The 15,057-nt window shown below is 41.4% G+C and overlaps 2 protein-coding genes and 3 non-coding genes across 8 annotated transcripts in view; 3 read left to right on the top strand and 2 right to left on the bottom strand.

Moving 5' to 3' along the window:
• The window catches only part of LOC119481208 (serine/threonine-protein kinase pim-1-like), a 1,020,488-nt gene that overhangs the window by 23,183 nt on the left and 982,248 nt on the right, over positions 1–15,057 (bottom strand). The gene's annotated exons all lie outside the window — the stretch shown is intronic.
• Positions 1,708–15,057, bottom strand: part of prox3 (prospero homeobox 3) — a 14,344-nt gene continuing 994 nt past the window's right edge. Inside the window, exons 2-7 of one of the 2 annotated variants that reach the window (XM_037757917.1) lie at positions 11,911–11,998; positions 7,933–9,773; positions 7,698–7,811; positions 6,290–6,402; positions 5,901–6,006; positions 1,708–3,472 (exon numbers count right to left, since the gene is read on the bottom strand). In XM_037757917.1, coding sequence (XP_037613845.1) covers positions 3,299–3,472; positions 5,901–6,006; positions 6,290–6,402; positions 7,698–7,811; positions 7,933–9,771 — 2,346 coding nt within the window. In that variant the 5' untranslated portion in view covers positions 9,772–9,773; positions 11,911–11,998 and the 3' untranslated portion in view covers positions 1,708–3,298. The remainder of the gene's footprint in view (positions 3,473–5,900; positions 6,007–6,289; positions 6,403–7,697; positions 7,812–7,932; positions 9,774–11,910; positions 11,999–15,057) is intronic. The other variant, XM_037757918.1, reaches the window with a different exon arrangement.
• trnai-aau lies at positions 4,323–4,396 on the top strand. The gene has a single exon. It is a non-coding gene; the product is annotated as a tRNA-Ile (tRNA).
• On the top strand, positions 5,066–5,139 carry trnai-aau. Its single transcript has one exon. It is a non-coding gene; the product is annotated as a tRNA-Ile (tRNA).
• On the top strand, positions 6,738–6,811 carry trnai-aau. The gene has a single exon. It is a non-coding gene; the product is annotated as a tRNA-Ile (tRNA).

The raw sequence follows: 15,057 nt of genomic DNA, 5'->3' as shown, positions 1-15,057 counted from the left end.
GTTGAGTTCCCTTCCGAGCTAATCACTAACTAGCTTCAAATAAGCCTGTATACAGTCTGTAGTTGGGTTTTAAGTTAAGATTGTGTGCCAATGTCTGTATCAGGCCTCTATAGACTTTTTTAGACGTTTTGTGCTGTGAGGAGCTCTATGAAAAGTGTGAAAAGTTGTGGTGCATTCCCGATTCCACAGCCCGTGATTGATTTGTCTAAAGGGGAAGCCACAGTAATATTCAAAGAGGCCCATTTTATTTGAAAGTGTCAGTAACAGCCGTACAATTGGTGTCACAATGCCTTCACAGATCCTAACATCATTTAGAAATGTTGATTTTGAATGGCTGAAATCTGATAAAAGATAATCCAAAAAAGAAGTTGGTTAGGGAACATTTGCATTTGTACGTGTGTTCTGTGTCTATTAGTGTGACCTCTTCCTTCAAAATGCCAAACTAAAACTAGTATGTGGAGCATGCATGCACTGTGACAAGACCCATTGTTCAGCTTGTTAGTCTAAAAACAGGAGCTTTTTCTGCAAGACTTCTGTGGTTTGGATACATTGCTAGCATTCCAGAGAAACTGTGTGTGTGCGTGGGTGTGTGGTGCTCTCTCAGGTGGCTAGACTTAGTCCAGGGTTGAGCCTCTTACAAAGCCATCATCCAAGTATTAGTGTCAGTGAGGATGTGTATGTGTGTGTGTTTTAATGTTGTTAGATTAAAAGCTTAAAGTATGATGGTATTAGTGTTGGCTACCAGGACCTGAACACCAAAAAGAGAGAGAGAGTGTGCGTTATCTATGTGTGTGTGTGTGTGTGTGTGTGTGGTGTGAATCCAGACATCACAACACAAGCCTGGTATCACTTTAATCCACTGATAAGTTTAAACACCGAAAATTCACCAAAGTCTGAATGAGGCACGGATCTAAAGATACAGTATGTACAATATAAAAGAGAGACCATTAAAAGCAACGAGAGAAACAGAAGAGGTTACAAATACAAAATGTAATGCGAATATAGGAAACATGCACTCGAAAAAACACGTCACAAATAGTTTACATATGGGCTCGGTTTCACAGAGTTGAGGAGGCCTTTATCTGGAGCAAGTTTCCTCCAGATAAGAGTCATGATATACAGTAGATAGAGTGAAAGTTTCCGCAATATCTTTGGGAAACAAATGTCGATATATATACTAACTGTGCAACCGGCCTATTTAGTTTAGCATCACATTAAAGGAATACAAAAACAGAATACTTCAACAATAAAGAGTACACCAAGGAAACAACAAAACATTAATTTGACTATTTTAAATTCAATATATTGTCCCTCTGGGCAGAATTTTAATTACATTTTGATTACAATGTGCCATCATGTACAAAAGCTATATAATAATTCAATATTGAACAAAGAGATGGATATACAAGCAAAATCCAAAACACTGCCCTGATAATTCTCAAGGGAAAATTTATGTTTTAAAATTGTACAATTAACCAAACAGTTCCAATATGTTATGTAACATTAATTACGATTGGTCCTCACGTTTTCTTTAAAGATTTCCAAGCCTGATTTCTCTTGTGACTGTTATCGGGCCATTAAATAAGCGTTATCAGTCGCTATAAGCACCATAGATGTGGGTCAGTAGGGGCCTACTACCTTGGAAAAGTGAAAGCAAAACTTAAAAGCAACACTTTCTAACACGTAAAATTTAATGAAACGTTACGTTTTGTACACAAACTAAAAGGCTTCTTTAAGTTTAGGCAACAAAAACTTAAGTTTAGGAAAAAAGATCCCATTTTGGTTAAAAATAACTATGTTTCAAAAGTGAAAGTGAAATGCTTGTGAACACAACTACATGTTTGTTGGCTTCAAACGTATGCAAACCCCGGTCTCCTTTGTATAACCTTGTTTTGTGTCCCATCTATCACTACCGACCTCCACCCCATATGGAGTATTATGCTGTCTATACTACAGCGCCTGACTTGTGCTTCTGCTCTTGTCATAATTACTAGGGTCGCTAGAGGTCACTGTCGTGTTCTTTTATACCTATTTTCTGTGATCTACCATGTGAATAGATGATAAAACCTACTAGTGGGTGTAGTGGGCCCTATTGACCCACATCTATGGTGCTTATAGCGACCAGGAACACCTATTTAATAGCCTGACAACAGTCTAATCGGTGTGGACATAAAAAAAACTCCGGATGAATGTAACAGCCTTGTGTTGTTAAGGCAAAAAAAAAGAAAAGGAAAGTATCCTCACAGCCGTGGAAAATGCATCTAAAATGTAAAAGCTGTGGGGCACACTGAACACATAAACATGTACCTCTGACACTCCAGAGAAGCCCACACACAAGGCAGCAATTAATTTCTAGCAAACAATCATATTTGATGTTTTGTCAAGTCTCTAATGTAAAACTGTGAACACCCCTGAGGGAGAGCAGCATTGAAATGTGATAGTTGGGTGCTGTTTGTGCAAAATTGCTAATGACTACACAGAAATATTACTGCTTTTTCTTTCTTTATCAGGAGTATGGAACACTGCTCTCTGCTCACAGTGAAAGTGACGACGAGGAAAATGGGGGCACCTAGTCTGAGGAACGTGGTATGAGCTCAGGTTGTGGGCTCTTTGTCTGAGAGTATCTGAATCCTGTATTTGTGCAGTGCCCATGCTTGGTAAACAGTTGTCAGCAGTACATTTGATTACTGAGTGTATGCATAGGATGGCATTTTTTTGTGAATTAGCAAGGGACTGCCAGGGAATGCATATTCTATTTTCAAGTGAATGAATGATGTGTAGCCATGATGCTCACAAACAGTAGCCATCGCATATGTCCATGGCATTGTTATTAAAACCAGTCAGTCAGTCTATTCCAACTCTGTGGCTTCAGCAACTCTTACTTTTCACAAGAGTTTTATCAAACCTGTGTAGCAGCACTGTGATTTCACAAGTCAGCTGACCGATGGAGAATGTTTGGAAAGGGAATTCCTGTTCAGTCCTGTTTTAATTCAACGGTATGGTCACGTTCCTCGATAAGTGCAGTCACAAGACTCTTATCACAGCACGGAGGGTGTCAGTCTACTATTCACCCCGTTTAAGCATGTATGTGTCTGTCCCTGCACACTATTATCTTCAACAATTATCTTTTTTTTTCGAAAATGAATGAATTATGAATGAACTGAATAGCAGACTTGAATGGATTACCTCATACCAGTTCTCACAGTGTGTGAATGCTTCAATAAAATTCCCTTTTTTTTCTCGGTGAGTTTGCGTTTTATGCATGCATTTCATGTACCAGGGGAAAGTGGTTTGAGCATCAGCCAACAGGACAACCAGGCAGTCTGAAGGCATCTGGTACAGGACTGTCAAGCTTACAGATGATTTTATATATGCCTTTCTTCCAGCAGGGGTCGCTGTCTCTCCCAGTCCAAATGGCCGAGTAAAACTCCCTCAGAGCCACTTCTGATATCTCGATAAACCTCTCTGGGACCTGCAGACACAAATGGGAATGTCAAAAGATAAAATACTTCAAGTCAACAGAATTAGGGCTTTAAAAATTCTAGACACACATGGAAATTATTAAGAATTCACATAAAAATGCATGGAGTTTGGTGACCTAACGTAGGCCCATGGGAATTATTAAGAATTCATATAAAAATGCATGGAGTTTGGTGACCTTACAAAGACCTAATAGGATTTGACAACTCATACTGTAGCAAGAAAAAGCACAGGTGTGAAGAATAACATTAATGATGGCATCCCAGTAAGCCGTGTGTGTGAGAAACCATGTATAATACCTTGGCCCCAGTACAGTTAATGGAGCATGGGCATGATGATTAAGGTTATTAAATACACCTGTGCAACATGTCAACATATCTGCAACATGTAGCTCCCAGTTTCAACCTGAGCAAGAGTCTAATCAGCCAGTAAACTCAGTGTGGAGGTGAGCAGGCCCTCTAACAGTAACAGCTGCACTTTTTCTAACTCATATAATGAGTTGAGTGAATTTTGTTTCTAACACTATAGAGATGATTACAACTGTGGCATAGCCTTGACGCTGTGAAAGATATTACGATTGGTTTTACAGCTAAAGCATTTCCATTCAATTTTCAAAGCCTAATCAAACCTGTAGGAGTTTCCTCATCTGCCTTGTCCACCACTACTTCTACTCCAGCTTTTTTTCTTCTTTACACCTTCACTCATTTAAAAGAAATGTGAGGCCACTGAAGACAAAGCCATTCATGCTCAATGTCATTCCAAGCATGAAATCTAGTCTTGTAAAACAATAATATATCATAATTATTCCCGTATTAATCTTGATATTAAGATGTTGTAAATGTGGCCGGTTAGCTCAGTTGGTTAGAGCGTGGTGCTAATAACGCCAAGGTCGCGGGTTCGATCCCCGTACTGGCCATGGTAGTTTTTCAGTAGCAACATGAGGTGATTACAGCACTTATTACAAGACAAATGTAATCATGTTCATGGAAAGAAATGCATGATTTCGTTCTTCTGTTAACTGAAACGAATAGCATACCTCTAAATTTATGATTAGCTCATACTTTATTTATTTCTGAGAAGGTAAATCCCTCAATGGTAGACTCATATGTTATGTAAAATCCCTTAAATATTGTCACACCCATGTTTAAAGTAAACTGAGGCTTAGCAAAAATGGACAAGGAATTAACAATTTTAACCTTGGTGGAAATTTTTGATATTATAATTATTATACTACTATTATTACATTCCTATTTCCTCTAACGTATGACTTATTGAGAGCGTTAATAGCCGACTAGCTATGGAGGGGTTATCCATCTAAGCCAAGTTGTTTGGAGTTAATATCCCCAAATGATCATTCAATATGACCCATACATTGTGATTGATAATGAGTGAATAATGAAAATCCTTACGGTGGTTAACTGGACTGTTTTAATTTCCAACAGGCTCCATATCCAATTTAGAGCTCTGCTTATCGAAAGGGTCAGCCCTGCTTATGGGATGCCCATATAAGCAAAGATAATAATATTGAAGTCTAATATCATACTGATTACTGACCGAATTACTATCATACTCTTCATGATCATATGGCCGGTTAGCTCAGCTGGTTAGAGCGTGGTGCTAATAACGCCAAGGTCGCGGGTTCGATCCCCGTACTGGCCAGTGAACTTTTAACAAAGATAAACAAATTGCATACCTGCCCCTCCATTTGCGCATAGTGTTAATAACATCTGCAAGTCCATTTCCACCTAGAGAGGGCCACCGTAGCAATCCTACATTCTCTGAAGTTGTAATCTGCAACCTTACCGCTAAATACCGCCAGATCCTACACACTGTTCCTCTAAGACAACTGATAACCAAGCCGAGGGAGAATTAATTCAATATAACTTAAGTTTCCATTCCATTCAATGAAAATAATATTGGAGAAAAGCACTTTTTGAAATAAATCCTCACAATATAAACATAAATAATAATAAAAGTAGGCTACAATAAAACTGATTACCACTTTTTTCATCTTGTTGGTGTTACAATCTTTACCAAGGCATTCCCTGACATCAGCTACTCCATATGGTAAAGCTATAACAGCTCTCTATCTGACAGACCGAGCACAAGTCATCCTGCATTGGACAGACCAAGGCCATGTCATTACAGACAGCAGTTGAGAGTTTGAGAGGTGCATCCTATTTGTATATTATTCTATGCATTATGCAACAGTGATAACATAACATGCATGTAACCTTGGGGTACTCTTGTGTTTACAAAAAAAATGCCATGAAAGAAAACTTAGAGCTAATCAGATTCAAGGTCCCCAATACATAGAAAAATAAAAGAATTGAGCTTCCACTGCACTGACAGCACCATAAGGTATTAAAGCATCCACTGAAGCACTATGGACATGCTGCATAGTGACACACTCTCCTTACCTGATAGACGTTGCTTTTATTGTAGTGCATGTTCAGTATGCGGTAAAGCTCCGTATCACGGCCAACTCGCAGCTGAGTCTCTCTGCCCAGACGAGATGCACCATCCCTGGGTTACACAGACAGACAAGCAACATGCATGACTGTCAGAGAGGAAGCCATGATCCTTCACACTGTTGCATAAAACAAGAAAGCCTGGAGCACGATACAACAAAGTGTTGTCATTCTGCTATTTGTAATTCTTTTTTTCTACAAATGACCAAATATGCAGGGCAGCATATGCATAAGTCTCCACTAATTCAGTGACAACATCCTAGCTCCTATAAAAGCCAGTAGTCAAACAATGGAAGTTCTGCAGCAAAATGAGTGAACCAGTGCCAACTCAAACCAACCGGGTGAGAGCCTCGCGGACAGCCTGTCGTGCAAAGCGCTCCATCTGGATGTAGAAGAACTCTCTGAAGTTACTGAACCATTTAATCATCTGGGAGGTCACACAGCGGTTAAACTAGACAGTGGACAGGGAGACAGCAGGACAGGAAGTGAGCAGGCGGGGACAGCAAGAGAGGGGTGCTTATTAGATGATTTCACTCAGTATAAATAATTATATAAAACGTTTGACTTCAAAGAGCCAGTAGTTCAGAGAAAGAGAGACATTGTTTTGGTGCTTCATAATGGAAAGTGTTAATACTCACATACTAATATCATAACACCTTAAAGAGGACCTATTATGCCTATTTTCAGGTGCATACTGTATTTTGGGGTTTATACTAGAACATGTTTACATGCTTTAATGTTCAAAAAAAGATGGACTTGGCTCAAAGCATACAGTTACATAAACATGGCCGGTTAGCTCAGCTGGTTAGAGCGTGGTGCTAATAACGCCAAGGTCACGGGTTCGATCCCCGTACGGGCCATCCACCTTTTAGGGGAGCACTAAGCGTTAGCAGCTCGCATTCTAACTGTTTAATAATAATCAAGTGTCCACGAAATGACAGAAAACAGTAGTATGCATGCACTCATAACCTGTACCTTGAAAAACAATTTCCAAACTATCAGTTTATGTGAAACAAATATCCCATTTGTTGGAAATTAATTTGTACATTTACTCAATACTCAAGTACAATGCTGAGCTACTTGACTATGTACATTTTATACTATTTTCTCTCCACTTAATTTCAGACGGAAATATTGTACTTTTCATTTCACTTCTTTAGCTATAGTTATTTGTTACTTTGCAGATGAAGATTTTAAAGAGGACCTATTATGCTTTTGTGCTTTTTCCCTTTCCTTTAGTGTGTTATATAGTTTTTTGTGCATTTAAAAGATCAGCAAAGTCACAAAGTCCTCGCCAAAGGGAGTTACTCTCCCCAACAGAAACACTGTTCCTGAACTGCCTGAAACGCCTCGCTTGAAGTCCCGCCTTTTTCTTCCGTAACGTGGTGATGTCACAGAGTAACACACTGCATTATATCTGTCTAGCAGCTAGTTTTGCACGCCCTCAAACAAAGCTAGTTAGAGGTTATTTTTCGGTTGACCGATCACAAGAGTGAATAAAAAAGTAAAAGAATCCATTGGAGTCAATTAAACCACTCAACATTATAGTATATTGTTCAACTGTAAAATATTCTCCCTCAGTATAATTTTGTCATAACTTTTAATGGCCAAATTTAACTAATTGTTTCCATAAAATAATTCCATTTCAATGGTAATATCACTTTTGTAAAAACATCAATATCTGCATTTATGTCATTATTAAAAGATCAGTAATCTTGCTCCAGCACTGTGCTGGTGAACACACACCTTGACATCGGGGAAGTAAGTCTTGAGCGTGTTGGAGCTGGGATAGCGAGCGTGGAAGAACATGAGCTTGGCTTTCTTCAGATGGCAGGGAGACAAGCCCTCCTGGGTGTATACATGAGGCCAGTTAAGGAGATACACATGTTTACACGCACACTCATGAACAAACACATATCACCCCCCCCCCCCCCCCCCCCCCCCCCCCCCCGCCCCCCCCTCCTTGCTGACAAAAGGATATTCCCCCAGCAGTCAGGTACATTTCTGCTCCGTCCATCCCTCCTCCTCTCATCCCCCCGTCTCCCCTCATCCCTCTCTCCCTGCCTCCGTGAGCGTGACGCGCCAGGGAGGGGTCCAGGTGGCCGAGCAAGGGGAGCGGCGGGAAAGAGGGGTGAGACGAGGGGTGAGACGAGAAGTCCAAGAACGGGTCAGAGTTCAAATAGTCCTTGCGGGACGGGGGGAGGTGGGGGAGCTGAGGGTGGTGAAGGGAGCGAGAGAAGAGCTGCTGCATGGAGTAGTGGAGAAGGGGGAGAGGGAGGGGTGGAGGAGGTGGAGGAGGAGGAGGGGGAGGCGCGGGGAAGGAAGATGAAGATGAAGAAGAGGAGGAGGAGGATGGGTGGAAGGAGAGGTCCTTGGGTTGTGAAGATGGAGGCAGGAGGGGAGGGTGAGAAAGAGGAGGAGGGCGAGGTAGAGAAGGGTGATGGAGGGAGAGGCTCGGGTGAGAGGGGTTTAGGTGGGCAGAGAGAGGTGGGCCGAGGAGCGGGTGGGCTTTCCGTATATCAGGTGACCTTTGAACAATCAATGGCATCGCCAGATCTGTTGGTTCGTTGTGATGAGGCTGTCCTGGAGGCAGGGTGCTCCCGTTGCTCCTTTTCTGGAGCTGCTTCTCACTTTCTCCATCCTGCCTTCCCGTCTTTTCCTCCTTACCTCTCACTTTCTCCTCCCCTCTTCCTCTCGTCAACAGTCCCATCCACACTCCCCTCTCCCTCCCGCCGTCATTTCCTACGTCAGACGGGAGGAAAGAGATGGCGGCGGGAGGAGAGGAAGGAGCGACGTCTGTCATCTCAGTGTAGAGGCGGAGAACTCGGTCGATGACTCGAGCCACGGCGCTGCCCAGCTCCACCTTCAGCGCCTGGGCGAACTTCTGCCCTCCCTCCTCTCCCTCATCTTCTATCCCTCCATGCCAGTCTCCTCTCACCAGCCCTCCGCAATCCAACCACAACCCCGCTCCCTCCATCACGCCCTCCAAGTGCAACCCTCCTCCTCTTCCTCTCTCCATCCTCCCTTCTCTGTCTTTTTGCCTCTCCTCTCTCTGTTTGTGGAAGTTGTCAAAAGGGGAAACAGAAAGAAGGGAGAAAGTCTCCTTTTCCATCTCTCCACCATCAATGTCCTCTTCATCATACATCCCTTCTGTGATGTCCTCCTCCTCCATCATCCCAGCATCTCCTCCTCCTCTGTTTCTGCACCTCCTGTTCTTCTCCTCCTCTGCCATGTGCTTTTCCCCAAAAGCCCTCCATACTTTCTCCTGCAGGGCCTGGAGTCTCTCTCTCGCCTCCTCCAGCTGTTCTTTCAGCTCCTCCCTCTCCCTTCTTTTCCCCTCCCTCCCTCCCTCGCGCCTCCTGCCTCCCTCCTCTGCCTCTCCATCTCTTGGTCGGCTCTCCAGCTTCATCCTCTTCACTTTCAAGACGTCTTGACTCCACTCGGCCGCGAGGGCGGCGTCGCTGTGCCTCTTCTTGACCCCCAACAAGCTGTCCTCTCCCTCCATCACTCCTTCTTCTCCTCCATCCATCTCTTGCTCCACCTGTCCGCCCCTCTCTCCTCTGTCTTCCTCCAAATGTCTGTCTTCCAGGTGTCTGTGTGCGCTCAGGTTTGTGTTGAGTTGCCCTCCAATCCTCCTGGGGGCTCCACCCGGCTGTAGGAGGTGGTGGATGAGGGGGAAACCTGGGGGTCTAAAGGCGGGAGGAGGGCGACCTCCGCTGGGCTGAGGGTGAACCCCAGGGAGATCTGTGGAGCTGTGGGTTGGAGCAAATGCGTGTATCTGAGGAGCAGAGTCATCGAAAAGATCTGTGGGGGAATCCATCACTGGAGAGAGAGACAGAGAAGGAGGGGATGGACCAGAGAGAAAGGGGGATGTAAATCAAAGATTTACCAATACATTGATTTAGCTGGGTTCATTTGGGGTCATATTGGTAGGACAAATTGGGGGTCACTTTGGCTCTGGGTAATTGTGATGGATATTTCTCACTATTACAGATCTTTTACAAAACAAGCAATCAATCTACTAATCGGAAAATAATCATCCAATTAATCTAGAATGAAAATATTCATTAGTTGCAGTCCTGTACAGAGTAGTTAAAAATGAGCTCCACCTCCACCAATAACAGTAAAATCCTGCTTTTATATTAATGCATGAGACATAGTAATAAACTAATGATATAATTAGGGCTGTCAATCAATTAAAATAGTTAATCGTGACTAATTGCACATTTTTAAAGGGAGATTTGTCAGGTATTTAATACTCTTATCAACATGGGAGTGGGTAAATATGCTGCTTAATGCAAATGTATGTATATATTTATTATTGGAAATCAATTAACAACTCAAAACAATGACAAATATTGTCCAGAAACCCTCACAGGTACTGCATTTAGCATAAGAAATATGCATAACATGGCAAACTGCAGCCCAACAGGCAAAAACAGCTGTCAGTGTGTCAGTGTGCTGACTTGACTTGCCCCAAAACTGCATGTGATTATCATAAAGTGGGCATGTCTGTAAAGGGGAGACTCATGGGTACCCATAGAACCCATTTACATTCACATATCTTGAGGTCAGAGGTCAAGGGATCCCTTTGAAAATGGCCATGACAGTTTTTCCTTGTCAAAATTTACTGTAACTTTGGAGCGTTATTTAGCCTCCTTTGTAACAAGCTAGTATGACATGGTTGACACCAATGGATTGCTTCATGGGTTGCCTGTGACAACCCAAAAAATTGTAAGGTGCGTTAATGTGTTAAAGAAATTAGTGGCATTAAGACGAATAATGCGTAGTTATCGCATTAACTTTGACAGTCCTAAATATAATATAATAGTACAACAATCACAAGGGCATTTTTGTGCATTAAAGGGACTATTTGTAACTTTGTACGCGCATAAATGTAGCAGGTCGGCACACATGCGCGCTTGCATATGCGCGTTCGTGTGTAGCCGCTGTACCCTCCTCCTCTGCCTGCTCGCCTTCACTCAGACAGCTCAGCTCGCTCCACCTCTAGACGTGAACGCGCGCTCACTACACACTGAAGAAGAGTTAGTTTAGCTCTGAGAATATCTAGTGAATGTACAGGGGACGTTTGTGCAGAAATAACTGCTGCAGCTCCTCCAGACCAACAGAGGTTTTCCGTGTCTTGTGAAGTTACGGAGCTCTACAGAGAGTTACATTGTCTTCTTATTACCGACCGGGTGCCGGTGTCTCCTCTGCTCTCTCCGGCTGCGGGCAGAGAGAGCAGGGAGACACGCTGGAGAGCCCCGCTGCTTCAACCTGCACTTAGGCAGGAAAAGCCAACACTAGGATCAGATCTAAATCATGTTCATGGAGAGACCTTCGTCTGGTCAGCTAACATTACTGCCAAGCAGCTGAAATATAGAGTGATATTGTGGTTTTAGCTGACGTGTGTCGCCTCACTGTTTTGAGTGATGCTCGTTCAGGTATATTGAGAGCGAGCAAGCGCGAGCCCGACGCTGATTTTCGTTGATTTCACGGCCACAGGTGTCGCTGTTAAGAAGCATTTCTGAAAGTTACAAATAGTCCCTTTAAGTAGTCTGTCTGTTAATACTTTAAGTACAGTTTTCTTTTTTTAAGTTATTTTTTGGGGGCATTTTTAACCATTTTTATTGACAGTGGATAGAGTCTCGGAAAGGGGGGAAAGAGAGAGAGTGGATGCGGAAAGGGTACAGTTTTCTGATTATAGTTACATACTTTTACTTTAGTAAAATTTTCAATACAGGATTTTTACTTGTATTTTACAGTGTAGTATTAGTACTTTTACTTAAGTAAATGATCTGATTACTTCCTCCACCACTGCTCTTTTGTAATTTGAATGAACGGACCATCACTTAGAAATAAAGCCAAATAATGTTTCTGCATGGCACTCATGACTACGCCATGTCGACAAATGAATAGATGCACATCACAATGCGACTGGCACATGACTTCTGCTTACCTGGACAGCAAAACAGGTCGCCGGCCTATCACAGGACACAGCCACTTCCACTTGTAATAACAATGAGCTGCAACGTCCTCGCATAGAGCTGCAAAATACAAACAATGTGACCAGTTTTGAATACATTTTAGTGATGCACAGAGAAGACAGTTATTCAAAAAGGTTGATATTCCCTCTGTGGCTTTCTAATATGTCATAGGAGGAAACGGCACACTGCAGAACTGACCATGGAAGACAGAGAGAAAGAGGGTGTCAATGCAGGTCAACAGACTGGGGGACAGGCTAACATCTGGCTCATGATCTTTGTCACATATCACCCACCTCTCTTCACAATATCTTTCCTGTTTCTCTCAACTGTGTGCTGTCTAAGAAAGCACAAACATAAAAGTACATATGACAAAATGGAGGGAGATAACTGTGTTTGGACATGGATCATGCCGTTGAGCACAATAACAAAACTAAAATATTCAGGAGGGGGAGACAGGTTACAAAAGCCTTACCAGAGGGAGACTTTTTGGATCCATCTATTGGATGCGTTAAAGTATCCTGGTCTTAACGAGGATATAGACTTTACATGCTTTCTGAGAATAAGAAATATTTCTATATATTTTTCTTCTCTCTATGTTGGCTCCCATGTTTGTTTTGCAGCCTCTGTTGAATAGAGTAGTTTCATTGATGATGGACATAAATGACTTGTTTCTGTGTTATTTCTTTGTGATATTTTGTAATACTATGATGATCTTGTGATTGCCTCCCATTGGTAGTTGATAGGTGAGGCCACATCCGCTTTGTCTGTTTGTTTTAAGCCCTGACGAAGACCTACAGCGGTCGAAACATGTTGGCTTTTTAATGATTTAGCCACTACAGTAAAGGCTTTTTAATATATTTCCGTCCTCGTTGCCACTTTTTTTAGTATCCCGGAGTGCCTGGATTGCCTTCCTGTCTAAAACTAAAATATTACTGAGCTGTTTTGCTGGAAAATGTTGATTTATTATAGCTAAGTAGTTCTGCATGGCCTCTATACAATACCTGGAAAAGCTTGTAAAACAGAACAGCGAACGCTGGGCTTATGAATAACAGTGCATCTCACTATTTAATCGAGATCAAAAACACACACCCCCATTTTTTTTTCAGTATGTAACCTCTCCGTCCCGTCGCCCCCTTTCCCCTTTTTTCCTTCCTCTCTATTCCTCTCTCATCCTCTCTTCCTCTCCCCTCTCTGTTATCAGTGCAGGCAGCTTGTTAAGCACTGTTTGATCAGAGTGTTTACCGTCAAACACACTCACACACACGCATTACACGTTCACACAAAAGAGAAAAGAGGCTTGAGAGAGGGCTCACAATGGTCAATGGTCCTTGGGGAGTGAAATAGAGTGAGAGCGGCATGTATATGTGTGTCTGTGTGAGTGTGTGTATGCGAGAGTGTGTGTGAACAGCAGTCCTACTTAGCATTGATAACACCCCTATAATCCACTTCAGATGGATACACTACCGCTCACCGAACAGAAAGATGGATGGATGATAAATGGACAGATGTGAGGACAGAATAGTAGTGAACACAGACAGAATTAAAAATGATTACACCATAGACAGATAGATAGATAGATAGATAGACAGATTGATAGATAGATAGATAGATAGATAGATAGATAGATAGACAGATTGATAGATAGATAGATAGATAGATAGATAGATACGTAGATAGATAGATAGATAGATAGATAGATACGTAGATAGATAGATAGATAGATAGATAGATAGATAGATAGATAGATACGTAGATAGATAGATAGATAGATAGATAGATAGATAGATACGTAGATAGATAGATAGATAGATTGACAGACCAGTGCTAGGTCCCCCCGGTGCAACATGAAGAGAATAATCCTACTATAAATAGCTAAATATCAATTATTCAAATGCCCTGTCCTCTCTACTATAATACAGCCCAGATGGCAAACCAGCCAATGCGCTTATATCAGGGACAGATTAGCTTTTCAAAGCCAGCGGAAAAGCTGCATAAAATATGAACACTGAGCAATGAAAACGAAAGCTGTTAACCACTAGATTAGACTTAAGGATGGCACTCTTGGACTGCCGTAGCTGTCACTGCATGGGGAAACTGACAAGAGAAAGGGAACTCACGCTGAATAAAGCACACACAACTCACTGATAAATAATGTATATGTGGAAATTCTAATGTGGGTGTTATGTGTTGATAGCGTGTGCTAATAATTGCTGGGCAATATATCAATATTATATTGGTATCATGATATGAGACTAGATATCATCTTAGATTTTGGATCACGTAATATGGCATAAGTTACCAGACTGTTCTAGCTGTTCTATTATTTGACTTTACCCACTTAGTCATTATATCCACATTACTGATGATTATTTATCAAAACTCTCATTGTGTAATCATTTTGTAAAAGCACCAATGGTCAGCACAACAATATCGTCGCAATAAGCCTATAGATATTGAGGTGTTTGGACAAAAATGTTGTGATATTTTCTCCATATGGCCCAGCCATAGTGCTAATACATGGGGGGAAAAATCACATAGGCCAACAGGTTATCCCTCTACGGCTCAAATATTAGGCTTGCAGGCCTATTTGAATACAAAATGCTGACATTTATTCAAAAATATATTTTTGTGGCCAAACTGAATTACATCTATGTGTTTCAACAATATAAAAAATGTACAGTTTTCAAATAAATTTCATTATAGGAGGCAACATTATTTGGATTTATTTGGATTTGTCTGGGCTTATCATACTTACACAGGTTATCTATCTATTTTTTTCATATATTTTACCTAGGCCTATATAATCTTTCATCTATCTATCTATCTATCTATCTATTAGGGCTGGGCGATATAGAGAAAATCAAATATCGCAATATTTTTGACCACATACCTCGATATTGATATGCGACGATACTGTAAGGTTGACCATTGGTGATTTCACAAAAATATTTAATATTTAAAATATGAGATTTTTTATTATAATAATAATAATAATAATAATAATAATAATAATCAGTAAAGTGGATATAATAACTAAAGGCAAATAATAAAACAGCTAGAACAGTTTGATAAGTTCAGAAAATTACATAATTTTACTGTAATGTATGCAGCATTTAAAA

Source organism: Sebastes umbrosus, chromosome 22, assembly GCF_015220745.1.
Source record: "Sebastes umbrosus isolate fSebUmb1 chromosome 22, fSebUmb1.pri, whole genome shotgun sequence".
Lineage (NCBI taxonomy): Eukaryota > Metazoa > Chordata > Actinopteri > Perciformes > Sebastidae > Sebastes > Sebastes umbrosus.
This window is presented reverse-complemented; position numbering and strand designations above follow the sequence as displayed.